A 26,450-nucleotide genomic window follows, 5' to 3' on the forward strand; every position below is an offset into this window, starting at 1 on the left:
TGAGGTATCAGTAATCTAACGATAGGGACCCCTATCATGCATAGCGGAAGCGTACAGGACAGCTGTCGATGACCTCACGACTTCAATAAGCACTATACTACGTCACCCTGATGATACTACCCACCTGGCCAACTTATTCTGTCACATTAAAGAACTGTGAATTCCAGCTAAGAAGTATTATACTTAGTATAGCTCCTGTTATATTGTTTATCCTTAAACTATAAATTCGTAAAGTATAAGTATAGCTTCAACTGAAGGTGGCCGACTCGCTTCCCGGTTACCTTACGTTTGCAGACAAATCCGCTTAGCTTGATACGGGCGCTTCTGTCAGAGGAGAACTGCCGCACCCACGGTACGAAGAGATCAACCCTTATGTCGCAAATTGTGCAGCTCTCGCTGGTGAGTGACATTTTCGTGCGGCCATAAGCTACCCAAAAGCAGCTTCTCTACTTTGTTACCGTATTGCCAGACTCAGATGTCTGCGTGGCCGAAAGAGATGCCTTGACGATTCTGCAACATGTACTCGGCAGCGGATTGATCTCCTCCACGGCCCACGAGAAACAGCCCACTATCAACGCTTCAAGCAGCTTCCTGAGCATGTTAATCAAGAAAACTAGTCCGGTACGATTTCGGCCTCCGGAAGGTTCCGAAGGCCCCCAGCCTCTTCCTGATCCGGCTAATCCTGCAAGCCTGGCACCCCATCTCTGCATCTCGGCCTGAGTGAAAGGATACACGGTATCGTAATCAGGGAGCCAGCCAAGTGTGCTTTTGAGGAGACCGTAACCAAACAAAACTGCACCAAGCTGCCGAGTACCCAGTCTCTTGGTGTGATCACACCCCTTTCTTGCATGTATTGCATATACTTGAGGCCGATAAGAACAATTGTTGGTACCAGTGCTGTAAGCTCAGGGTTGTAATTACTACCAAGTTTCATGTTGATCATGATACCATGGATCCACACTAGAGCGAAGCCGAAAATAACAGAGGACAGTCCAAACCAGACGACTTGGTAAAAGAAGATCACAGGGAGATAGAGCCCATAGGTAGCCACGACGTTGGTAAGCATAGTAGACCGTGCATTGAAAGGATAGCGAACGGGAGCAATGCTTTCCTACATGACTATATTCATGATAGCTGGGAAGCCTCTAAGGAATCGATATTCTTTTGATTGATAGACAATAAGGGCGAGGAAGTTGTCATACAGTGGTAGTTGAGAAAGTTCAACATTTGTGGCGCGAAATGGATAATATCCTGTTGTATTGATGAGGATAACATTCAGTGTGATAGAAGAATTCCCTATCCAAAAATAAGGTTGTAAATTAAGTAACAGGGTGCACTTTCATAGACTACCCTGGCGGAGGTGAAAGAAATTGGAGATTGTCTAGGGGACACTGCTGTGTTGCATAATGGAAACTCAATCTGCCAGTCTGCTGGCCCAATCAAACTCAAGACAGATTTGTAAACGTTCTAGAGCATGTGTAATAGGAAGCCCAGGGATGATCAGCCCTGCTCGCCCCTTTTTCTCGGTGTTCGGTACTTCCTCTAAGCGAGACTCAGTCGGACTCTCTCTTTATTCACTTATGTCATACCGTGGTCAAATCTGTTTTGCCCGTATTCCCCACATGGGACCCATCGGTTTGTCCCCTCCCAGTGCCAGCTTCGCGGGGCAGCTATCGTGGAGAAGGCTGACGCTATGCCCAAACCGGACATCCCCTACTAAGATCTCGGAATTGATCGGGATTAAGATAACTATCAGCGAAATCGGTATACCTAGCTGTATTCTGTCATCAAATTTTCGTACGCGTTCCTTAAAAGGGATACTATCTTTCCAAAAAAACAAGTATAGTTTCTCACCGTCATATGCCGGAGGCAGAAGCCGGAATGCAGATAAGACCTCATTATCTATAGCTTTGAATATCAGCTCATCCGTCTCAAATTCGCGTCAGTCAGGTTCAATTGATTGTTTAAAACATGCAACATGTCGAACAGGCTGACTACATCCAAAGTGTTTGAGACACAGTCTTTGAATACCCCTCATGCCTCCGATATATGTGAGATCTCTCTTATCAAGATCACGAACGTTCTCGTGGTTATTTCCTCTTCTTTAGTTCTGCCTCAGATTGAGGGCCATGACTACTTGAGTCTTCATACTTATGCATTCTATATTCACCATCAGGGCTGGGGAAGAAGATCCTGTTTGATATGGGAGCGCGGTTATATTGGTGGAATCTTCCTCTCAGTGCTGTTCATGCCATCAAGTTAAAAGGAGTTCAGGGCATGCGCATCGCTAGCGATATCGACTAGATTCTCTCAAAAGGAGGTGGTGACCCTATGACCATTGATGCTATTTTCTGGAGTCATCACCACGTTGGCTATACTGAAATTGCTCACAATTCAACGCTGGCTGAGGTGTTCCCAGCGGTTCCACTTGGAAACCTGAATGCTTGGAAGACAAAGAAATGGAAAGTTTAGATTCATTGGGGATTCCTGAATGAAATCCCTTTTGACGGGAAACCCGTCCTAAGCTAGTTGAAGGAAGGCTTAGAGATGGGAAGCATTGGGTGAGCTAGATAGGCATCAACGTCAAGTCTTAGGACCGATTGGGATGAGCCACGAATATCTTATTCTTCATATTTCAGCTTTGGATACTCGATGTAAGTTTTTGACAGCATGCAGACCCAATTCTGCGTGTTCAGGTCTCGGCACTCTTCGGCAGTCGTAAAGCTGAGGAGTCAGTAGTCGCAATAGGCAAGCATAAGGTAGCCGGTAAGCGGGCTGCGTACCTGACTCGAATATCTGCCGGCAGCGCAAAATACTAGTGCCCTGAATGGCAGAAGTATTTCGTTATTATATGAGATATAGCTAGAGACTCTACGAGGATATTGCGATAGCTTATGTCCAGGAATATGGCAATTTTGTAGCGCGGCGTGGTTGTACGCATGGCTCAATGCTGCAAGAGTAGGATCTCTAGACATTATACCCTTAGAGTCATGGACTTGATTCTTGTAATGGATTTGCTTCGCTAACTGCGTATAGCAAGCTTCGCTTTTGGATTTTTCTTTCAGTAGAAATACGTGTCTCACGTATTCCCCCACGCGCTATGATAGGCTCATCAAGGTGTAAATTCCTACGCCCACGAAGCCCTCGAAGCGGCCACATTCGCCGAAAGGGGAATCGACTCCCTCAAGCTAGACGAATGCAACGGGTTTCAGGCTGCGAACTGCACCCTGCAGGAGGAATACCGCCACCGCTATGCCGATTGGCACAACATCCTCAGGACCCAAGCAGCCACCTCCAAGGGCCGCAAACCTCTAATGGGAATAACACGGAGTGGTACAAGGTCATGGCCTGGGTACGCAGTACGGCGAGCTGGCCCGCCACTCCACCGATATTATGGTCTATGCAGGCGCAGGTAGCGATGAGTTTAGGTATTCGCGTTTCTAGTGAAGATGAAGGGCTTTGTTTATTTAGATCCGAGGTAGCCTTTTCATTCTAGATGCCTACTTTTCTAGGCTTTTCTGATTCTAAATTGGTTGAATCACTGCCTTGTGGTGTAAGGGTCTTTAGCTGAACATTCAATTGACTAAGCAGCCTATCTGGATTCAATGGGATTCGATCCGCACCTGTGAAGCTGGCCTTGGCTATTTCTGCTTTGAAAGCACTTGTGCCTAGGCTTACCTCTATAGAGAATGTGATGCGAATATAATTGGATCAAACTGTTTTTCAAGCTCCTTAAGAAGTTCCACTAACAAATTATGTACGTCGTCCGTTCTTTTCTAGGCGTTCGTACAAGGCAAATCTGACATTTAGATAGGGAATTGATGCTCTCCTTCGCCAACAATAGTGACCACTCTATCTTCAGTGAACTCGTTGATACACGCGGTACCCCCAAACTTCCCGTACCCGCTCGCCTTCTGGCCTCCCAGCGGCAAGTGAGGTTTATCATAAATAGTTAGTCCATTGATATAGCAAGAGCCACTCTTGATCCGTCTTGCAACCTTCAAGGCCACCAAAATATCAGTACTTAAGATAGATGAAACTAGACCATACTCTGTATCGTTGGCCAGTTTAACAGCTTCGTCGATTATATCGAACTCAAATAGGGTTACAACAGGACCAAATGATTCTTAATAATATAAATCCATTTCCTTTGTTATGCCTGAAAGAGCAACGGGCTGTACAATTGCTCCAGAAACCGAGACTCGTCCGGCGGATACAATGGCACCATTTTGGACTGCATTCTAGAGAAGATTGTGAATGCAAGTAGCAGCGGCGGCATTAATAAGGCTGCCAAGCGGAGCAGATGAATCTAACAAAGGATCACTTGTGTAAAGAGAATCGACCTTGGCTTTAAACAGCTCCTTGAACTTATTTGCAATAGAGCGATGGATAATAATTCACTCAGTAGATATACAAACCTGGCCCTGGTGCTGCATGGCACCAAACACAGCTGCTTTGACAGCTTCTTCCAAGTTCGCATCTTCCAGGATGATTATTAGAGCTTTGCCACCCAGTTCCAAAACAACTGGCTTCAAATACATAGCACAAATTTGCCCGATTTTTCTACCAACCGCGGTACTACCTGTGAAGTTGACCCTCGCTATAGCGTGATGTGCGACTATTGTCTCCGTTACCAGACCGGCCCTTTCTCGAGGGCAATAGATAAAGTTTAAAACTCCAGCTGAAAGGCCTGCCTGACGAAAACAGTCCACGATGAGGTATTGAGTATCGGCACTCAATTCAGAGGCTTTGAGAATACAGATATTGCCACAAATAAGGGGCGTAATGAAAGCGCGAATGCCCAGAATGATGGGTGCGTTCCATGGAGCGATACCCAAAACCACACCGCAAGATTCCTTATACACAAGAGACATAGTGCCTATCTAACTAGTTAGCCGAAGGAAAATACTTTTTATAAGAAAACTCATACATGCCTTTGTCGTTGCTCGGCAACATTTCACCCTTTATTTATGTGACCATCCCTGCGGCCTTCATCACAAACTCCGTTCCAAGTTTGATGTTGAATGCAGCCCAGGTAGGCTTTGCTCCTGTTTCTAGTACCATAGCTCGCACTAGCTCATCCTTTCGCTGTTGAAGAATATCCACTGTTTTGTTCAATATTTCGCGGCGTTGAATGGGAGTTGTTTCGCGCCATTTCTTGAAGGCTCACTCAGCGCTTTCGACAGTCTGAATAGCTTGCTCCTCTGTCGCTGCAGGTGCTGAGTGTAATTCCGCTCTAGTGACGGGATTCAGAACAGGAAATGTTTCACGTCTGGGAAGGTCAAGGTTGTCGATGATCAACCCAAAGTCATGTGACGTAGCTGGTGCGGACGACATTTTGTGTTCGGAATATGCTATAAAGCGAGGTGGATAAACAAGGCAGAAGTAAAATACTGTTAGATACATTTCTGCGTCACGATTTGAACGTGGCCAAGCCGAGTGAACCTTCGCCCAAGGAACACTAGATTACGGATGTTTCCGGCTACCCTCCCCACAGTGTGGGACGGTCGTCGGCATGAAAACTACTTCTCCACCTTCTCCACATGGTATGTGCGTCAAATTCGTTGAAGTCCCCGGACATCGACGGGAAGGAAAAATGATAAGAGATATCCTTCAGCGCATGTTTCATGAACTAACCCAACCAACTGCAGGCATTTTTTCCATCTCTAATTCACACGTCTTCTTGCAACTCCCTTTCTCCATTGGACGACTGTTCGATTCCCTTGGAAATGGCTATGAATCGTGAGACCACCCGAAGCATTCCGATTGTTCGGCGGACCGGAAAGATTGCCCTGGAGGAAGCTGTGGGAAGTCCTCTATTCGCTGCACATCAGAATTATCCACCTCGTCCAGTGATCAAAGATCTGGATGGACTGCCGTTTAGTACCGAATTCCTCGCAGATGTCGAGAGCAGATTAGATGATGTCGAGCTTCGGCTCAAGTCCATGGACCAAAGCGGCGTGCAGTATGCCATTCTTAGTCTGACATCACCTGGGATTGAAGGAGTCAGTGATACAGAAACGGCCATCTACTTTGCTCGCGAGACCAACAACGCAATCTATAACAAATACGTGCGAAATTATCCGGACCGCTTTGGCTTTTTTGCGTGCGTTGCAATGCATGATCCAGAGGAAGCTGCCAAAGAGCTTGAAAGAGCTGTGTCACAACTAGGCGCTAAAGGCGCTCTGATCAATGGTTTTACCAACTTGGACGACCGCGACGAGAGATTACGGTATCTTGATGCGCCAGAGTGCGAACCGTTCTGGAAAATGCTTCATCAGCTTCAAGTTCCACTCTATATCCATCCACGATTGCCTCCAGTTAATCAGCAAGTTCTGTATAGCCAATATCCCAACCTTGTCTCCGCATCTTATGGCTTTGGTGTGGAGTGCGCAGGCCATGCTCTTCGAATTATGTGCTCTGGAATCCTTGACAAGTATCCTGTAACGATCATACTGGGTCACTGTGCCGAAGCACTTCCCTTTATTATTCATCGAGCGGATCAGCGAATGAAAATTGGCACTCCAGGTAGTAATGGTGCACATAAACATTCTTTGATGCACTACTTCCAGAATCATTTCTATGCCACATTGGCCGGTGTTCGTCGCTACAGCACAATGAAAAACACAATCGAAGAGCTTGGCGAATCACGCGTGATGTTCAGCGTGGATTATCCTTATGAGAGCAACGAGGATGCAGCAGATTGGTTCGATGGACTCGAACTCAATGAAAGCACCCGAATGGCTATTGCTGCTGGAAACGCCACACGGCTCTTTGGCTTGCCTGCTATGACCGACTGATCTTTGGCACAGGAGCAGTATTAGCGAGGCTTTCCTTGCTCTTGCCCTGGTCTCGTCCCATCTCAATACGTCCTGGTTGAATGCCTGTACATGATTAGTATGATGTGAGAAATGCCACATCAGTCGTCATCTGCGAGCATCACTACATAAGATAAACTGAGTTCCCTTAGGTTATGAGGAGAGAATTTCATAGAATAGCCAACATATATATGATAGACTTTCGGATCTGCATAAATTATTGTATAGGATATAAGGGCAACGTGATTATTGCAATACGTAACTCAATAATCAGGATGGTGGTCTAAATCACATGATTTATTCTCCAATCGACTTGTCCTGGTTTAAGAGAATCCACTATGTCTTATCACCGTCCAGTCCGCTTCATTATATGCTTGTTTCATCTTCCTCTTACACTCTGCTCTGAATGTAGGTTTAATTCCGAGTATTTTTGAGAGGATCTATTTATCAGGGTAGATGGCGTATCGACTGGGCAAGGAATGTTGTATGGCAGCCTGTAATGAGGCTGCCGATTGATGACATAGCCTATATATACCTAGAAGACTGACCCATGAGGATCACCAGCTAGGGCCTAACTTAGTCGCCTGATTATAGGATCAGGATGTTATAGGACCATGGCCACGGTATAGAGCTCAGCTTCAGGCACCAGTCAATCGATGCCTGAGGCGTCGCATACTACTTACTAAAACTAGCGCTAGCTTAGCACACACAAAAGAATCTCGTATGAATATAAGAAATAGCTGGACTATTTCTTCTTATTCAAAGATATAGTTTGACTAATAAATCTATCTATAACTATAATATTAGAAATAGCTTATTAAATGTGATAGGATCTACTTGTCAGGGTAGAAGGCCTGTCGACTAGGTAAGGAATCAACCACTAAACACCATGGATTCGTCTAGTAATGACAAAGGTAGCCTATATCCACGAAATAGACTGATCCTTGAAGGATCAATAGTCTTCTGCAAAGGAATCGGCACCTTATAGGTATCGGGGAGGTGTAGATTCGCTATCGATGACCTCACGACTTCATAACCACTGTAGTACGTCATCCCGATGATCTTACTTCCGATAGTTAGGTTATTCTATCATATAAAAAGTCCTAGACAGAGCCTAACTAGATATATAAATAGAATAGAATAAAATAGAGTAATCAAAGTAGCAGACACAGCCAAACTACTAAGAATCACCTTCGATACAGAGATATAATAGAAAGAACATATACAACATACAGTGAAATAGATAACTAAAATCATTATTATTCTAAGTAGGCTCTAACATCTTAGACCTGAGCAAATACGCCAGCTCTACCAAGTATATGTTATACCCAGTATAGACTATACATCAACTGTATGGCATAACCCGCTACGCAATAAAATACCTACAGCTTCTTAAGACACTGCAGCAAACAGTACTTAGTTATATTCTCTCTATCTTCTAAGTAGTCTCTACTAATACCCTGGAAGTTAAATCTCATATACTACCTACTCGCCTGCGTCTAAAGCTGTGAGTATAGACTACAGCAGCTTAATTCAGCACCCTTACCAGACAATCATCCAGTACGAGGAATCATGAAATAAGCCATAGAACAAAGTATATATATTTATATTATAATACATTTTCTATTAGCAGAGATAATACAAACTATAGACTTGAAGCATCTACAGGGCCTTAAGATTATTAACCCACAGCCATTAGGGCGCAGACCTTTACTGAGATTGATCAAAATAGACTGAGAAAAAGCTCAGACCCAGGCCTTAGCAAAGCAGACATCAGGACGGAGTTTAGTGGTCCCTCAGATACATTAGGAAAGCAAAATCAGCTGAGTACAGCAGTAGTAGCTCTCAACTATATTCACCAGATCCTGGGATCTCGACAGATTAGTATTGGCTCAATAAAGCACTGGTTAGTCTATACAGCCGAAGTCATAGCAATCTACTATACTATTAGATTAGTATTCCAGCTAGAATAAAGAAACTAAGATGACTCAGGAATTAATCAGAAACCAGCAAAAATCCTTAGTAATAGCATATCTGCCCTACAGATTATTCAAAACTTATAGAACAAATCAGACCAGTATATTATCCAGGCCATCCACCACTCGGCCGGCGAGCTAAAAGCTCAAGGAATTTTACTGCGACTCCAATAGATACTAGGCCACTGCGGGGACTCCGGAAATAAAGCAGCCGACCAGCTGGCCAAAGTAGCAGTAAGTATAGAGAAGAAGCACCCCTTCAAACCTCTCCTCTTACAAGAGAAAGAATACTTATATAGAAAGATCTACCAAGAGTAGAAATAAGAATAAAAAATCTTAAAAATAAAAGAGAACCTGTACTGTATTAACTAAGGCCTGTTATCTAGCAGATCTTATTGTCTTTTTAGCTCACTTCCTTAGAATCAAGTATATCTACTTACGCAGCTCCACACAGGCTATTCATATCTAGCAACATATAGTAAATAATATAGATTCCACGTAGATAAGTAGTATAAGTATGGGGCAACAGAGACAGCAGTACATATACTCATCAACTACCCGCAGCTTAGCACAATACTTTAAACACTACAGAAGAAGATTAAAGAAGTCTTAAACAATATATCAGATATACTAGAATAGGTAGATTAAGATAGGAAAGATAGACTATAAGATACCCCACCAGACAGTAGTATTCTTAGAGCAGTTCTAGACTTTGCAGAAATATTATAGAGATTTCGAAGTCATGTGCTACAAGGACAGTAAAATACAAACCCAGGAACTAGTCTATATAGGTCTTGACAAGGCTCCAAATTCGTCAGGAAAGTAATAGTTCATATCCAAGGTTGTAGATAGAGAGTGTAGATAGTGGATCCTGCATACTGCCTTAAGCGAGGGGCCAGCGTATGAATCATCATCATCATCAACGACTGTAATAGGCCCTAGACTCTGCCTCCATGCCTCACTCAACTGATATTCCATCCAGTGCTGTTTATATTATTTGGCTAGCTGCTGTGGTTTGAGGGTTCGAGCTGTGGTGACTGCTTTAAATCGTGTTGTTGTTCAATTTGTACTTTGATGCAAATGGAAAAGGAGGTTTAAAGCCGTTCAGAGTTGTCAGAAACAGAGGGCTATCAGGTACCGGCAGATAGCAGAAATGAGGTATAAATGATTGGATTATGATAGTGAAGAGTGGATAGACTGTTTGGCAGCAGCTTCTTCGCAGCCTCTATTATTGGCCATAGCATATACGGGACTTTCATACAGTATCAGTACTCTGCGATTGCTTCTAAATAGCCATACGAAACTATACAGTTTTATATTATAGCTGAATATGTAAATTACATCAACCTAGGATAACAAAAATACTGTATTAATATCTAGTGCTCAGCAGTGTTTGAGTAAAAAATATCAGTAGAGCACCTAAGCTCATTCCTCACAAGTGACAATAAGCTCTACAATAGTTATAATGAAACGAAGACAAAATTCCAAGTAGATGCAAAACAGTAGCCAATACCACCAAGATATGGAATAGCTGATGGGAAGATCCATATATATCTAATTTCCCCGGTTTTATTGACTCGGGAATCTTTGTCTATACTAATTAGTATTTTGCTGGACGTGACTGGCGCAAAACACTCACTGTGTAAATAAATGCACCTGTCAGTAGGATAAATCCTTCAGCAAGATAGTATATTATTCCAGACTGTTTAATCATTGCACGAAAGCCGAAAAGGATAGTACCGTGTATAAGAGGAGCAAAGGCTGAAAGACCAATACTGATAAAGATACCAACACGGAAAGTACGCCAGCATGGACCTTGAAACTTTGGGTACAGTAGTACCAGAATTATTGATAAGTCAAGAAAGATTATCTGCAGAGAAAATTAGTATAGTATAAGAATAGCCAATAAAAGTTTTCTCAACTTACTAAAGCCCAATACACATATCTTAAAAGAGGTTCGTAGTAGAACACCATATATATGCCAGATATAAAATCACCAAGTATCAAGATGGCAATCCCGATGTAATCAAGGCGTAACCATAGATTTGAAATATTCTTAGAGTGATTGATCAATGTGTGGTATGTAGCTGATATTAGTAGGCATAAACTTGCTGTTAAAAGAAAAAAGGAAAAGACCAGATAATCGGCAACTGTTGCCTCAGGGTAATGTGTACAAAGATACTGATAAATAAGTATTTCAGCTATAAGAAAAAAGGTGCCTGGAACCAGGTGAGAATAAATATTAACAGTCTCATTATGAAGCGCAACTAAACTTAGAAGACATTGATAGCCAGATTTCGAAACAGGGCGATAACTGTCGAGAATAAACTTATTATCTTGATACCATTCTGGTATCTCTGAGTAAGATAAAAGACTGGAAGATTTGTCCTTGGGCATAGTTTGAGTTGATGGTACTGATCCTTCCATAGCTCTAGCTGATATGGTAGGGTTTCTAATAGCACTTGGATGTAGTAACTCTAGGTATTATGCTGGTTGGGTGAATGTCTCTCAGCTTTCTTATATATCTTAAGACTAGATAGCATGTGGACCTAGGAGATAAGTATCTAATACATGCGTAGATAGAAGGCTGTTTGATCAGCCTTCAGCTCTGTATCATCTTAGCTTTTATAGTTTCAAGATCGCTGATACAATTCAAGAGTATTAGTAGTAACTTTGTTTCCTGATTTGCCGTTTTTATATGTAAGCCAACACTGCTCATACTGTACCGGGTCTTCAGATACTGGTTTCTCTACCCAATACTCTTCTTATTTCCCTGCTGGAAAGCACCTAGATCAGAGATAGAAGGCAGGCTAGTAATGATTAATCTCCTTTTTAGAAAATATCATTATCAGAAGTGTGGAGAAACTTCAACCATGGTACAGTCAATTTATGTTGATCCTTGCACAGTTCCACTCTTTTGGTGTTGGTGGATATGAACTCGTAGGGCAGAAGAGCCTACTTGGTTCGACCGAACTGTTCACAGGTACAAGCGCCGGGGCTTAAAGAGATCTCACCGACAATGCCTTCTCTGAATGTAGCAGTTATTCAGAAATAATCGCTGCATATGATTGGAGTTCCATTGCATTCAGTCCAAAAGAACACCCCTCACATTCCCCCTCAACGATTCCGCGTCACAAGATGCACAAGTCCATGAATACTGGTAGCCGTTCAAAAGGCCATTGATAAGAGTTCGTAATTAGAACATCCAGAGCATCAGGATCATCTCATTCGTCAGATTGTATCTAATCCACAAAGTTTCTACTCAAGGTCAGGCTTCTTCTTTAATATGCCACACGTATCACTATACCTTCCGTCTTTGCACAAAGTTCTCGTAAAGACCTAGCCAGATGTCTCGAGACCGACATGCAAGAGCACCACTTCTCTGGTCTGTGTCACAAGTAGGTTGCTCCTGTTGAATCACTCTGGCGGGAGATTTGTGCCAAGGCTAGAAGTCAGGTGAGTTAGCATACTCCTCAAAAATTACAAGTCTAGAATACCTTGGGAACCGGCCAGTCCGAAAAATGAAGATACTTTGCCTCTTGAATTACTAGATCCGGATCCCAAGTAGCCTCAGGGTTTCCAAGATAGTTGCTGTGGTTTCGCTCTCGGAATTCTCCTGTCAGAAGGATATATGAACGATGTGGAAGAACCACAGCAGTATCTCTGTAGAGCTGATTCAAGATCTCCATATCATACACTGCAGGTCCTGCCGCTTGTATCTGCTCCCAAATACGACCAAATTCAAATGCTGACGGTTGAAGAAGTATAAGAGCAGATGTCAGCTGGCGAGTCTGGGTATCTAGCCAGTATGCTCGTGGCATGGCTACCGGTGATGGAGGCCAAAGAAATAAATTATCTAAACTCTAGTGGCAAAGCTTAGTATATATGTCTCTGCCTATCAAGGAAAAACAGTGGCCAGGGTATTAGATACTTGTAGTAAGATAGCATCCGAGTCCAAACTTATTACCCGCTTGTAATCTGTTTGATTGAAGGCCAGCAACTTGGTATAGCTGTCTGTCCATGTTGCTATATAGGCTGTGAGCCAGCGTGGCCGACTTCATCAAATTTGAAGAAGTACAATTGAAGTATGCATAAATTAATACGTACTATCATCAGCGGGTCGAGTTTGTACCTCAATGGGCATAAGTCTGACGCGATACTCTGCACGTGCCTTGCGTAATAGTCTCCCTTCCATAGATTCGCTCTTCAAATCAAAGTGCGAAGGAAAAAGAAGCACTCTCTCTGGGAGGCTGCGAAGGCGCTCAAGAGACTCGAAAAGCATAACAGCATTACAGAGATAATCTGTGTCAGTTGCATATTGCACATAGGCGAACTGTGCCCAGTTGATGGCCTCCAAGTTCGGATCGAAAGATAATTCTCTATGAGAAGACAAAAGATATTTGTATTTATGTAGTCGCCACAATATTATCATGAGTGATAACACTGGTAAAGTAAGGTAATAGCGGGAGGTTATAAGCATGGTCTTGGCCAAAAAGAGTGTTTCTGGAGCATGGTCATCAAAGGACGAAAAATGAGACTCATTTTGTGCTTTCCACCAAAACAAAACTTATAGAGAATCTCGAAATTGGCTACACCAGCCAAGATACGGTATTAGCTCGGATAGGCTATTAAGCGGGATGCTGCAACTTTGGTCAGAGCTAAGTAGACGGTATCTTAGACAAACCCGTATCTTTAACGCGGCCCGCTCGATAAGATTATGACGCTGGCATGTGGTACAGCGGGTAATTTATTTGCCAATGCTCTTACAGCTAGTATTTTAAGTTTTAAAAACAACAGAATAGTAGCTTTAAATTTCAAGCTGCAGCTTCTCAGATCTAGTGCTCCGGAACCGGACTGGATACACTAGAGAACCTGGGTCAGGACGACTCCGAGTCCAATATAGGAAGTTATGCTAATAACATAAACCTGAGATGATCAACTCCATAAGTATTATTAGAAAAAAGGGGGCCCATGAATAGCTTTTCTCAAAACTTGACACCACAATTTCTAATTATTTGCCTGGTTTCCGATAGGTGTTTCGAAAGCCTTCATTTACACAATGCCGAAAGGATATCTTTTCGTACCTATACAATCTGTGCTGATCTCGGGTACGATAATAAGTTTGACATGCTTAATCCTGCGGCTTTTTGTCAGGCGGAAGATAAACAGCAGGCTGTATCTAGAAGACTGTAAGTATTCCCAACATATTATTCAATCACCTTGGTCTTGATCTTTATGAATCCGCACCTAACGTGATATGATTATGGTAGACTGCTTAATTTTCTCCTGGGTAAGGTTCTAAGCCAGCGAAGATGTCAGCGCTTATGAAGTTATAGATATTCTGTTTAAGCACTCAAGGACTAATTCTCTGTAAGTAATCCTCCTACAACTAAAGGCATTTATTCTTACCGCCGATCTTATAGATGCTATATACAATGCTGGATTAGGAACGCATGTTCAAAATCTGAGCACAAGTTTACTAGATCTATTTGAGAAGGTACATCACTAGACAGAAAGTTTTCAAAAGCTTACTTCTATGATATCAGCTTATTCTTGCAACTGCATGCCTCTTTGTTACCGGTTCATGCCTCGCCAGAAGCGCTCACCTGATCTTTCTCGCCCGTATTTTTGCGGGAAAGCAAAGTATGCGTTACGCAGTGTATACAGTTACTGTGTTTATTACTGTCGGCTCCGCGGCAACTTTTTCGCTTTTTGTTTTTGCTTGTCGACCAATATCCAAATCATGGACCATAACCCAGGCTGGCAGATGCATTAATCAGTCGGCTATATTTATTGCTGTTGCAATATTCAATATTTGCTCTGATATCCTGTTATTGCTGCTACCTGTGCCTACAATCTATAGATTGAAGATCACACATACACAGAAGGTGAAATTCATGATCATTTCTATCATGGTTTGTGTGTAAGTAACAAAGTAGTTTATATATTCTCCATTTATTAGCGGACTATATTGACCTTTAATAGGACATTCATTGCAAGCGCTGTGCGACTGGGTATTACGATACCATTATTGACATCACGTGATTTGACTTATGATACAGCACGACTTGGGCTGCTTGTGTAAGTACTCTTCCTGTCGTTTTTGTCACCTGCTCTCGGGCGCAATTAAGATCTGAGTCATGATCACAGTGGTATTGAAGCAAATATTCTTATCATTGCACCCTGTCTGCCAGCAATACAGCAGGGCTTTCGAATAGCCTCTTCAAACCACAACATAATGCCAGGTGGACCGTCCAAAACCCGCAACAGTTTCGGGACGGCGAGGTTAGATGCGCCCTTGAAAACAATTGAAGGACTCAGTAGCGAATTCAAGCAGAACCCTTTTTGCATTACAGCTTGAGTCAATTTAGTCGGAGGACATAGCAAAGACTTAGGGAGTTGGATCGTTGATTACTATCGCTACGACTCCATCTAAAGCCTGGGTATACTCAAACTCGATGATTCTCGGTAGGCTCAAGTGTCGCGAGATACTTGAAGAGGTGGAATTTCTTCAACACAAACGTTCTGTTGCCATAGAGTGTGTACCAGTCAAAATGGCTCAGCTCCCTGTAAATAAATGAATTGAATGCTCTTATCAAAGATAAATTTCCAATATGTAAGTGAGTAATATTAACAGACGGAGTATAATTAATTGCTGGCCCCCGGCCTCAAGTGATGCCCAAGGAGCCTCAAATTCTACTTCCTATATGTGTTCAATGAACGCCTACTATAGTATACTCTGTAATCAACCTGCCTTTCGAAGATTTTTAGATTAGTCCCTGGTTTTGATCTTACTAACTCAGCTTATCGTTGTCCTAGTTCGAAGTATTTCTGCTGAAATACAAGCCGTTTGCTCGAACTCAATAACCTGTCTTCAATAGCTAGTTTTTGGTCTTGCAGAAATATCTTCATATCGATAGCACCTTTTGTATAAACTCTATGGTATAAAACTTGTTCTCAAGGCAGAGACCATAGAAGAATTTGCAAAATTGAGAAAAGTGCTTTAAGGTGATCAATTGTACAAGCAAAAGTTCTTCCTACGTACAATGACTGTAAAACTTGATAGCAAATTGCTTATAGAATCTGATAGCAAACTCGGCACATAGATTTCTTATAGAAGAATAGCTATCAGCTATTCAGTGTAGTAATAAATCAGGTTATGGAGTCCAAAGTGTCTATTGACACTCTGTCTGCTGTTTTTTGTCTTCTTTTACCCATCTCATTCTCATCTTTTCTGGTGTTGTCTTCCTCGGGCCAGTTATCTTTTCTCTTGCCCAGGCTTTGGTCAAGTTTAGAAATATACTGGAGGGTGCTCGAGTCAGGCATCATACCCGCCTGGTGTGCCAACTCACCGACTAGTATTAGTTTGAACTTGCCTAACGTATCTAGGATTTGTTCCACATTAAGATGATTTCTTCCATCCACTGGAAGAAGGTACTGGTCCCGAGATGAATTGCGAGCAATCCAGTCTCTAAGCTCATCTTTTGCTTCGTCATCGCTGTAGCGCACCTTGTAATATTTTCGGAATTGAAATTGATAGAAAACCACCAGTTGTGTATTCTCTGATGACTCCCATTTTCTCTTCATGTCCATAAAGCCCAACGAATGACGGACTATCGCCTCCCGGTACAATGGTGCAATAAAATTAGTGATATCAAAACCATCGGCAAATTCTGGTGGCTTGAGTAGCCTTTCTAATGCAGGGCGATTTGAGCGCTGGGCTTGTTCTAGACTTGAATAAGTTTCCAACCTCTTTTCTTCGACATTCGGTTCTTCCCCGATTGGTATTGAACTTGAGTCTGGCACTGCATTTGCATATTGCTGATCATCACGACTCCCCATGTCCTGATGCTCAAGACCTGTGTTATATTGACCTATCTCATCTGTCTCCATGCTCTCGATAAAGTTGGAATCAGATTCATTGTCGCCGTGAGGAGGAGATGGATATTCCGGAAGTGAGAAGGACGAAGTTGGGCTCGCAACTGGAGCACGGTTCTCGAACGAGAAAAGTGTGTCGGGTATTACTTCTGTACCTAGGAAAGTTCGAACCATATCTTTTAATATGGAAAATGTTATAGGAGCTGCTATGTCTGTTGTAAAAGGGCTGTAAATATATGGAACAAAGAGGAATTGGCGGTTCTGATAAAATGACTCCTTATAAGGTAATCCGCATCTTTTCAATCCCCAGAGATGGCCATCCTCAATAAGGGGGGGTACGGTCATCGAGGGAGCCTTCTCTTCCACTTTTCGCAAAAGTTTGACAATATCAGTGGACGTGGACTGCGTAAAACCCTTGGTGATATTATACCGTTCCTCGGGCAGTCGGCCGTTGATAAAAGCTTGAGTAGATGGCAACATCGTCTGTTTGGAAGAATAAGATCTGATCTGATTGGATTCAAACCCCAATTTAGTCGCGAGGCTAGCGAGCTGTTGCGTTGATTCAATCCTTGTCTCTTGGAAACTATCTTCAGGCTCAATATTCCGTTTATGACGAGGTTGTGGGAGTGTTGTATGAGTCAAATTTTCGATATGTCTTAGTGCGCAGAGCCATAGTTGAGCGTAGGCTATCTCACTATACCGATTTTCCTTGATCTTAGATTGTAGACTGTGCATGCCATTTTCAGCAAATTGTATAAGACAATTCTGAGATCCATTGAATCGAGCTAGATATTCATGGCGGATGTCTTTCGGCCGCTTTGGAATTAGTCTTCTAAGTGCAGTAGCACATGGGCTCCAGATCAGCATGTCTTGAACCATAGAGCAAAGCGTTAAAATCCTTCCAGGTATCCGATAGATTGCTTGCTTCAGTAATTCTCGCCTATCGGCATCATTTATAGATGGAAAAATTCGTTCTTCTTGTAACTGAGCATTGATATAAGCCTTGTCCATCTCGGATAGTTGCGGCAATCTGTTTTGAATCAGACGTACTGTTTCGGTGTCAATGTATAGATCTGGAATCTTGGCGAAGCTTGACCATATAGTATAGATTTGATCCAGATAGCGCAAAGTCTCCTATCGAAACTTTTAGACATATTTTTGAGTATACTCAGTAGAACTCACTGTCGGGCATTTCATCTCTACTATACGACGCAAAAGAGAAAATGGGACATCTACCCATAATCCGGGGAGATATATCAGCTTGTCTAGGACTCGAAGAATACTGGGATAATTATCCCTGATGTGCTTCATATCGATGCGCGCTCTATATGGCAATTTTGACAGCCAAAACGATGCCTCGGCCATATTATGTATCTCACAATAGCGCAAGTTTCTTATGATATCGCCAGGGCTGTGCTCTGTATCATTATAGCAAATAATGTGTCGTCGAAAATGTTCCGGGAGCTCTGATGAATTAGTCTTTACTCCAACCAGTATAAATTTGAACATACTATCATTATAGAGCGCAACAGACCACCACCGGTCACCAAATACTAGGTACTCTTTTGCAGCTTCAATGCGATGTCTGCCGTACAGACATTGGACTTTTTGGCCATCTCTCAAGCCGAGAAATGGAGGTTGGTTCTTATTTCTCATTTCCTCGACAGTGATCTTAGATTGATGTATGGCTTCCAGAAAGACATTTTCATCGATAACTGCGGTAATAAAGTTTGCTGGCTCCGTGCGCACACAGGCATCAAGTTTAAATATCGATGCGAGTCTTTTAACATTATAGGGATCGAATACACGAACACCAAAAAGTGGAGAATCAAATTTGAGATGAGTCAGATTTATCATCGCATATCCACAGAAGTATTGTGCGATTTCTTTCTCACAACTCATACTGACGGAGATGCATCTGGAAGGCAGAGTCTGTTCCTTGAGGACTATTTATAACGAGAAATCTTTTTGACTCACCCTCACCTTTTGCTGAAAGTGGCGCACCTAGACAAGGCTTTGAATTAGCAACCTAATGCTCACCTTCACAGGGTGCCCACTATGTTTCATGGGTAACCATACCAGCTGCTCACCCTTACCTGATGCTTGCTCTGCCCGGTGGTAGATTGCACCCACTGCTCACGCTTGCCTCATTATCTCGGTACACCGTGGTGTGCTATACCTGCTGCCCACCCTTACCTGGTATTTCCCATGTCAGGTGGGCTGCATTACCACTACTGTATCTATACCTCGTGCCTTCCAACGCCAGCACCTTTACTAAACCCTGTGTTTGTGTGTCAGATGACTTGCCTTGCCAGGGGACTCTTCTTACCTACAATTTACGATTGAATGAGGACACTCAAGTCTGTGGCCTTCAGCGGACTACAACACAACCTTGTCTGCTGTATCCAATACCAGGTGACTTATCTTGTCCGAAGCCTCCTCGTGTCTATTGACTCCCATGCCTTGTGGCCCATTCTGCCAGCAGCTGAATTGTGACTCCGATTCTGAATTTTTAATGTCACCCTAGCTGAGCTTTGATTGCTGCAATCTACGTCTAGACAGACCAGCAAGAGTCAATCAAGTCATATTACTAGAGGGTTGCGCTATTGTTACTGCCATGACTTCAACTTCAACTTACGGCGAAGCAAACCTATGTAATCTTACGTTCAATGCACTCTTAAGCTGAGCCGGCAGATACCTATCAAATTTTAAACACCAAAATAAAGATTTGAAGATTGTTATAACGAAGAATCTCGTACTGCAAGTTCCATAGCACGGTAAATAAATACCCTCAGTCTCTCAACTCCTGGTGATTTAAGAAGGAAATCATGCTTGTGACGTCAATAAGAAGTATTTTATCAGAAGAGAGCGAAACTTACCTTGAGTAGTCCTCGCAAGGATAAGCTCTCAATTTGCTGGAGGAAGTGATTGCAAAGATCACTTACATCGTCTGTCTTGAGCTCTAAACTCTCTGGGTTACACATAATCGTGCCTGGCTCCTTCAAAGCAACCAACAAAGTGCCAACGGATCGGATATCAGCTTTGAAGCTTTTTTGCTGCGGCTGCAATACTGAGATAGCAATATTTGCTATGCATTGTATTAGTGGAAATACAGTAGTAATCATCTCTGAAGTGAGCATACCAAGCTTGATTTCGCAACTATTAAATGATAGAAGAATATTCCGTGGATTTATCTGTCCATAGACTATACCAAGAACACAATGCATATATTCGAGAGCCTGAAGAATCTAGCGACCGTAAGTAGCTTCATCTACAGCCAGAATAGAAGGCTATACCTCTTTAGCAAAAATTGCTAGATCAATTTCAGTAATATCTGGTGTGTTGGTTGCTTGTATTTGATGCAGTGAAACCTCTAGTGACTCGTAAACAAGATGTACTGAGAGAGGGCCCGTGAAAATATCCAAAAGCTGAACAACATTCTTATGCTTCTGTTCGATTATTGCCTGTAATTTTTTTTTTGATCCGTGCCTGTGTACATTCTGATTTCTTTGACAACCACAATTCGATGCTGAATTGTATTATCATGAGCAATTTCACATGGTCCAGCTTGATTTGAGTTCATAAATCTATAATATTTTTCCCAGACATCACTTGTCTTCAGCTTGTGAACATCAACAGACTGTTGCGAATTTGCCTGGTCATAGGTTTTCCTGTCAACGCTCGGAAATTCGATTTCAACTTTCGATTCAGGGACAGGTTTAGTCAGTTTTGAGCTAGAAACGGGCACTTTATTTCGGACATGCGATAGTGAAGGCTTGGTTGTATTTGTTTTGTCGACTGGAGGCGAAATAGAATGAACTTGATGAAGACCGGTAGGAAAAAGGTGAGATGGTAGTACTGTATTTCGATTCTGCTTAGACATGATAAGTATATTAGTGTCCAATCAGGCTAAAAGTTAAGGTAGAAGATCAGGCTACAAACTAGATCTATATACGGAAGAACAATGATAAGCCTTCAATCCGGGCGGCACAAGTACGTTTTACAACTAAGATGTAATGTAATCGGTATCTGTATCGACCCCGCTTGCGATTCCTAGCTGTAAATTTCGAATCCACCCTTTCCGGCCACAGGCTAGTGGGCAAGCCAGCCGAATATAAATGTATATTACTTTTTATTGAGAAGAACATTTTTGTACAACTAAAAACTGCCATGAGTCTCAAACCCAAGCTCGAATCGCCAATCAACTTGCCGATTCCCTCCCGAGATCCTTGTTACCCTGGCATGGAACCCTCTGAGGTACCCGAAGACTTTATCAAGCAAGGCCATCCGTATCGCCTTCTTCATCGTTTTTTCATTGGGATAGAGCCTGGTCTAACTGACATCGATGCTATCGAATTTACAAACAAACGCCCCGTTTCATATGTCAAAAAATTCATATCTAAAAGCCTTGAGACTGATACTAAATCTCTTGTTGAAACATCTCACCCAAACCTAGTGAATCTTCGAGAGGTGTTCATTCATGGCCGATCCTGTTTCTTTCTTTACGAAAGATGGAGTCTGTCCCTCGACGAAGTCCAAAAGCTAGGCCCTGTCTTTCAGCTAAGCGAGGTTGAAGTGGCAAATATATGCTACAAGGTATGATTGCTACAATGTAGCAGGAAAGATGGTGATAGCTTTGCTGACGATGATTATGAAACGATAGATTTTCATGGGGCTTCTCGATATCCACGAGACACTCAAGATTAGCCATGGCAATATCCATATGGGAAATGTCTTTATTTGCGAAGATGGTGAAGTCAAGATTGGTAATATCTGCTGTTATAGAAGTGCGGGTTATGCGCTGATTCAGCTTAGGAGACATTGGTGAAAGTATGATTCACCATCGGAATCAAAACGACAAGGCTCGAGATATTGTTGCTGTGTTCTGTATTGCACGAACACTCCTCATCAGTAACAAAGCCATGGGCCGAGGTGCTATAGGTCTTCTGTGTCAGGATTTTACATCAGCTCATTCGAGTGCATCTATTGCTGAGTTAATTCAGGTTGGTAATTTCACCTCTTCTATTTCTTATGCTTATCAGCCTATAGCATCCTTTCATTATGCTAAGAACAGGGTCCTGGTGCCTACGACCTGTAAATATCTTATGCACAATTGCGCAGCGTGGGAGCTATTTTACATCTACTGGGGGTAAGGGGGCATAGCTTCACTAACTGCTTCAGGTGGTTCTGAAACATACTTTGCTTGAGTTTGTATTAAATCTCTCGAAGGCGTACCTTATATTTTTAGCTATTCCTGTCTTTCAACATTGCAATGAACACATCCGTAGTCTTCCAATATCAGGACTGACAATGCAAAATGCATCAAGAACAACTGAAAAGAACTCATACAACAATGATTTTGGACACAGAGTATGTTCATATGACGCTTGAGCCTATCCATTGGGGCTATAATCTTCTTTCAAGCTTTGCAAGCTGGGTTTTTCTTGCAGGATATTTAGTTGTGCCAGGTACTTTTACGACATTGGAGACGACCATCAAGAATAGCTCAAGTCAAAGTACCATGAACAGAAGAATACTTGGTACTATTCAAAATCCACCACTCATCGCTATCTCATTTATTTGTTTTCTCTTTGGGCTGGCTATTATGGTATTTTTATTTTACCGTTGGAGAAGTAATTATATTTGGCTGATTAATCGACTTTTCATGTGAGTCTAGGATACCACAATATATTGCTTTGTCTAACTTGCTAGACCTAATCTTTTGAATGCCACTGCGGGCTTGATCACAAGCTTCATAAGCATATATACCGCAAAAAACGGTGATTGGTCAATTATGGCGCTTTTGAGTATTATTATCACAGGACTATCTGCAGTGATTTATCTTGCGTTGACTCTGGTTTACAAGTTCTGGAAACTGCAAAAGGTTATTGAAGAACATAAGAGGGTAACAAGGGCTCCATGATGACTCAAACATTCTTTATAGTAGGATAATTATCACAGAAAAACCCGCGAGCTCGATGCTCTCAGGAAGTGGGGTTTGAACGCAATAGGATGAATTATGAGGGATATCTCAATTAGGCGTATATTCATTACACGGACGTCAATTCTTAGAGCTAAATTTGAATAATATATAGTATCAATCGAAAGTCTTCTATACCTCGAATTGTCCGTCATTTCGGCTATTGATTGTCACTCCAGACAGTATGCCTAGTTGAAATATATGCTCTAATCTGTGCAAAAGGCGATCCGTACTTCCTGTGTCCCAGGGTAAATGATCGTACTCAGATGTGCTGTCAAGAAGCCAGATTTCTTCCAAATGCAGAAATCGGAGAGTCTCTGCATGCGCCTGGATGAACGTTTCAAGGCTTGAAATCGAGAGCCAACAATTTGCAAGCTCCAAGCGACGTAAGAACGGTATCGATAGCTTTGAAAAACAGTCTAGCATAGTTGGACTGTCTAGTACATGGATAGTCTGAATATTCGAAAAAGCTTCTTCAGCGAGCTTGCATAGTTCCTTGTTCTCATTGAATGATGTATAGAAACCGGAGACTTTGAAATTTTGTATCAGAACTCCGGACTCCTTGGCGAGGATCATGCTCATCATCAATTTCTTGAAATGATCTGAGAAAGAGAACGAGTTGTCAATTAAGGCCTGGCTAGCAAGCCATTCATAAGGGTAGCTAAGTCCTGTCATGAAGCGTAGCTCTATAGTATGTAGACGTATAAAGCGTGGGAGAGATTCAGAGAGTGCCTTAGTGTCAAGACCATCGTCGATAATGTCCTGTTGATCCCGTGCCTGGACACAAAAGTATGCATAAATCATCGAATAAGAGATACTTCGACTTCGGAATCTCCATGGTGTATCCCTCCAGTCGCGGACATAATCGTCGGGAGTATATATACATGATCGGAATATCTCTGGGTATTGAACCACTTTGATAATTAGTTCTAGTCTTCATGCATAGCCTCACTACTTACTTGGATCAAGGATTTCAGCGGCTTCGTAGCGGATGCACCTAACATATCGTGAAAGAGGCGACTCTGATGCCTTAATCAAGTTTAATAGACCCATCTTTGTAAACTTCACAACAAGAGTTTCAAATATTGCTGGAGAACAAATTTCACGAAGCTGTTTATTGACCATTGACAAATCGAGAAGCCACATCTGGTCGTTGACATATTCAACGATCAGAAAAAGAAGTTCTGTTGGGAGACAAGAAAGCATCTTGTAATGGTGTATAATTCTTCTAACCTCCAGTCTCCTTTTCCCACTTTTTAGAGCACAAAGAAGGCGTATATAAAACAGAGAAAACCATTCTAAAGTGTTCAATACAGCCTTAGTAATTTTTACGCTTACTTTCATTACAGTAGTATTACAACCATTTCCAACAAGTTTCATTTGGTATTAGATATTATATATTACGCACTAAATGAAATCAACGTTAGTTGCTATACCCATGAATCACTGCACACGACGTAGCTTGAAGTCTTATCAAAAAGGAAATCCTCGTTTTTGTTATCAATCCACTTAGCATCTAATTATGCATGCCCTTGAATTTTCTTCCAGGTGTTCTCCTCGTCGATTTGACACTATGACCAGCGTATGCTGGTGGCGGGGAATATGCTGGTGGGTGGGACTGTACACGGTCTAATTTTATCTCAGCTATTTGTTGCTGTAATTTGAGAAGTAGGCTCATGACATCTTCTTGAGAATCAGGCTGCTGGTTCACTGGCACTGGTGTAGCCTTGACATCCCTTCTTGGTCTTTGTGGTGTTGGGGTAGGGAATACTGTGTTTGCTCGTGAGCTCGGCTGCGGAACCCTGATTCCTGAGTCCATGGGCTCGGGCTCAGCTGCTGGCGTAGGCTCTCCGTTAAGCAGATTCTCATATGGTAGACCCTCCTCCTTTCGAAACCTTATTTCGCTTTGTTTAGCTTTCCAGTAGATGACCATATCTCCATCAATGGGTCTCTTTTCAGTGATACGGCGAATTGTAGCTCGGTCCTCAACGGTAACTATCCCATCTTTCCATTTGACTAGCACTCGTGTTTGAGGATAGCAAACACCTTTCTCCGGAATTATGAGGCACAGAGCGTCGTGTGTGTCGATATCTTCATCGTCATCAGGTACCTTCCATGCAACCCCCAAAATGCCCTGCACGTCCTTCCGTGTATATTTCCAAGTATAGTTAAACCCTTCTGGGATGTCCTCGTATTTCTTACAATCTCCTCGACTGGTAAGAATGACGTTCCCATTCGGTGTATTAGTCACATTTTCGCCAGCATTTGAGCCTATAACCTGCGGGCATTTTTTGGAATCCCAGTGATGCGATCTACCGGCTCGAATGCGATATATGTAGGGGTCGGTTCCGTACCTCACAATGATCTGTGCACCTGTTCCCTTTTTCCACCAACAAACGACGTTGAAATTTTCATGTAGAACCCACTGCTGCTCTGCTCGTAGCACAAGCTCATCGATATCCTCAACATTGTCTTCAAGATTATAGGTCTTCTGATTCGCACCCGAGTTCCTAAGAAGCTCATCAAAATCATCGGAAGAATCTTCGTCCTCATTTTGCATTTCGTCGTCATTTTGCAGCTCGTCGTCATCTTGTAGTTCAGCTTCATCTTGCAAAAACTCCTGCTTCTTTTTTCCCTTATTGATTGGGTTTTTGCCTTTGCTGCCGCCGGCTTTGCTGCCGCCATTTTTGCTGCTGCTGCCTTTGCTACTGCTGCCTTTGCTGCTGCTATCTTTGCTGCTGCTGCCACTGCTCTTGCCGCTTGGCTGTGCGACACTTGTGACATCCTTATCAACCTGCATTTGAATTTCACTGAAATCCTCATCATTAGAATCATCGTCTTTCTCTTGTTTCGGAAAATTGATTGTCTCTTTATTCAGTTGCAATTCCTGGACAATTGGATCACAAGAGCTAGGCTTAAATTGCCAATTTGGGGGAAGTCCTTCCTTATTGTTGAAGCTGCGCACATTTTCGTTGATTTCATTCAATGCTTTCTTTGGATCTTCTCCTTCTCTCAATTTGGCATCTAATTCATGAAGCTGTTTGACGTAGAACTGCTGATCTTCTATAACACCATATTTTCGATGATCGCGAGGAATACCTATTTCTATATTTTTCTTTATAATAGCATTGTTAATTTCGGTCAAGATTGTATAACAAGCCGCGAGATCATGTTCCTCGAAAGCTTTCTTGACAAGATGGTCTACTTCCTCAGCATCTCTATTGTCGAGTAGATTTCTCCATTCGTCGCTATAGCGATTTGCATGAGGTATACGCATGACCTTAGTACTGCCATCCGGGAATTCGAAAGCAGATACGGTAGGATTAGGATTTTCAGATTGGGTGTTATCATTCGCACCAGTGCCAGCACCAGTGTTATTGGTCACTTTGGGGTTCATGGTTGTGAGTAAATGTATATAGTATTCTCAACATCAGTCTATGATTTGGTCAATGATAACTATAGAAAGATAGAGAAAATGAACTGCTTTTTATATGTGTAGGCTCAATCTTGGTTGTAATTTAAATGTTTTTAAATATCTTCAAAGTGACCATACCACTCGATGTTCTGAAACATTATCAAACCAGCCTACTTGTGTCTGCATCTTCTGGTTCACTGCTCATCAATCAAGGAGCATATATATCATATATCACTCCTAGTTCTTGCCATAATCTGTAGAAAGCTTCATATGTACCGAAACACTTGCTGCCAATATCACACCAGGTGAGTTGAGCAATACACAAGTATAATGGTGACATAGATAACTTACAATAATGCAGACAGTTACAGTAGGCAATGCCT

The 26,450-nt window shown here is 42.4% G+C and overlaps 13 protein-coding genes across 13 annotated transcripts; 5 read left to right on the forward strand and 8 right to left on the reverse strand.

Annotated features, from left to right (window-relative positions):
• Positions 1–223: 223 nt before the first annotated feature.
• Positions 224–1,204, reverse strand: BP01DRAFT_408481 (uncharacterized protein). Its single transcript, XM_025578819.1, has one exon. It carries the CDS (start codon positions 1,064–1,066, stop codon positions 677–679), a length of 390 nt encoding a protein of 129 aa, XP_025426961.1. The 5' UTR covers positions 1,067–1,204; the 3' UTR covers positions 224–676.
• Positions 1,205–1,862: 658 nt separating this feature from the next.
• BP01DRAFT_188226 (uncharacterized protein) lies at positions 1,863–2,394 on the forward strand. The gene has a single exon (XM_025570925.1). It carries the CDS (start codon positions 1,979–1,981, stop codon positions 2,261–2,263), a length of 285 nt encoding a protein of 94 aa, XP_025426962.1. The 5' UTR covers positions 1,863–1,978; the 3' UTR covers positions 2,264–2,394.
• A 1,938-nt stretch (positions 2,395–4,332) lies between these two features.
• Positions 4,333–5,061, reverse strand: BP01DRAFT_188232 (aldehyde dehydrogenase). Its single transcript, XM_025570926.1, has 2 exons — positions 4,935–5,061; positions 4,333–4,879 (listed from the first exon to the last, which is right to left on the reverse strand). The coding sequence occupies exons 1-2, from the start codon at positions 4,954–4,956 to the stop codon at positions 4,398–4,400; spliced, it is 504 nt and encodes a 167-aa protein (XP_025426963.1). The 5' UTR covers positions 4,957–5,061; the 3' UTR covers positions 4,333–4,397.
• A 429-nt stretch (positions 5,062–5,490) lies between these two features.
• On the forward strand, positions 5,491–7,014 carry BP01DRAFT_360761 (amidohydrolase family protein; the record flags this gene model as incomplete). The annotated part of the gene is made up of 1 exon (XM_025575983.1): positions 5,491–7,014. A coding segment is annotated over exon 1 (942 nt), but the record flags the coding sequence as incomplete, so codon positions are not given.
• A 3,212-nt stretch (positions 7,015–10,226) lies between these two features.
• On the reverse strand, positions 10,227–11,191 carry BP01DRAFT_377367 (hemolysin III family protein; the record flags this gene model as incomplete). The annotated part of the gene is made up of 3 exons (XM_025577008.1): positions 10,227–10,385; positions 10,434–10,664; positions 10,721–11,191. The coding sequence occupies 3 exons, from the start codon at positions 11,189–11,191 to the stop codon at positions 10,227–10,229; spliced, it is 861 nt and encodes a 286-aa protein (XP_025426965.1).
• A 904-nt stretch (positions 11,192–12,095) lies between these two features.
• On the reverse strand, positions 12,096–13,226 carry BP01DRAFT_306915 (nucleotide-diphospho-sugar transferase; the record flags this gene model as incomplete). Its single annotated transcript, XM_025572265.1, has 4 exons — positions 12,096–12,239; positions 12,292–12,657; positions 12,726–12,820; positions 12,902–13,226. The coding sequence occupies 4 exons, from the start codon at positions 13,224–13,226 to the stop codon at positions 12,096–12,098; spliced, it is 930 nt and encodes a 309-aa protein (XP_025426966.1).
• A 627-nt stretch (positions 13,227–13,853) lies between these two features.
• BP01DRAFT_350048 (uncharacterized protein) lies at positions 13,854–15,155 on the forward strand (the record flags this gene model as incomplete). The annotated part of the gene is made up of 6 exons (XM_025573779.1): positions 13,854–13,983; positions 14,065–14,084; positions 14,190–14,291; positions 14,341–14,717; positions 14,780–14,875; positions 14,945–15,155. 6 exons carry the CDS (start codon positions 13,854–13,856, stop codon positions 15,153–15,155), a joined length of 936 nt encoding a protein of 311 aa, XP_025426967.1.
• Positions 15,156–15,946: 791 nt separating this feature from the next.
• Positions 15,947–18,574, reverse strand: BP01DRAFT_306895 (uncharacterized protein; the record flags this gene model as incomplete). The annotated part of the gene is made up of 4 exons (XM_025572259.1): positions 15,947–16,515; positions 16,669–17,806; positions 17,855–18,088; positions 18,158–18,574. 4 exons carry the CDS (start codon positions 18,572–18,574, stop codon positions 15,947–15,949), a joined length of 2,358 nt encoding a protein of 785 aa, XP_025426968.1.
• A 956-nt stretch (positions 18,575–19,530) lies between these two features.
• BP01DRAFT_306923 (uncharacterized protein) lies at positions 19,531–20,121 on the reverse strand (the record flags this gene model as incomplete). The annotated part of the gene is made up of 3 exons (XM_025572266.1): positions 19,531–19,760; positions 19,815–19,920; positions 19,969–20,121. Coding segments are annotated over 3 exons (489 nt in total), but the record flags the coding sequence as incomplete, so codon positions are not given.
• Positions 20,122–20,842: 721 nt separating this feature from the next.
• Positions 20,843–21,825, forward strand: BP01DRAFT_426661 (uncharacterized protein; the record flags this gene model as incomplete). The annotated part of the gene is made up of 3 exons (XM_025579805.1): positions 20,843–21,268; positions 21,336–21,438; positions 21,488–21,825. 3 exons carry the CDS (start codon positions 20,843–20,845, stop codon positions 21,823–21,825), a joined length of 867 nt encoding a protein of 288 aa, XP_025426970.1.
• Positions 21,826–21,989: 164 nt separating this feature from the next.
• BP01DRAFT_377369 (uncharacterized protein) lies at positions 21,990–22,595 on the forward strand (the record flags this gene model as incomplete). Its single annotated transcript, XM_025577009.1, has 2 exons — positions 21,990–22,339; positions 22,385–22,595. The coding sequence occupies 2 exons, from the start codon at positions 21,990–21,992 to the stop codon at positions 22,593–22,595; spliced, it is 561 nt and encodes a 186-aa protein (XP_025426971.1).
• Positions 22,596–22,781: 186 nt separating this feature from the next.
• BP01DRAFT_408515 (uncharacterized protein) lies at positions 22,782–23,858 on the reverse strand (the record flags this gene model as incomplete). Its single annotated transcript, XM_025578820.1, has 2 exons — positions 22,782–23,566; positions 23,612–23,858. The coding sequence occupies 2 exons, from the start codon at positions 23,856–23,858 to the stop codon at positions 22,785–22,787; spliced, it is 1,029 nt and encodes a 342-aa protein (XP_025426972.1).
• A 310-nt stretch (positions 23,859–24,168) lies between these two features.
• Positions 24,169–26,049, reverse strand: BP01DRAFT_408517 (uncharacterized protein; the record flags this gene model as incomplete). The annotated part of the gene is made up of 1 exon (XM_025578821.1): positions 24,169–26,049. One exon carries the CDS (start codon positions 26,047–26,049, stop codon positions 24,169–24,171), a length of 1,881 nt encoding a protein of 626 aa, XP_025426973.1.
• Between the last annotated feature and the right edge of the window lie 401 nt (positions 26,050–26,450).

This window comes from Aspergillus saccharolyticus (genome assembly GCF_003184585.1).
Source record: "Aspergillus saccharolyticus JOP 1030-1 unplaced genomic scaffold BP01scaffold_54, whole genome shotgun sequence".
NCBI lineage: Eukaryota > Fungi > Ascomycota > Eurotiomycetes > Eurotiales > Aspergillaceae > Aspergillus > Aspergillus saccharolyticus.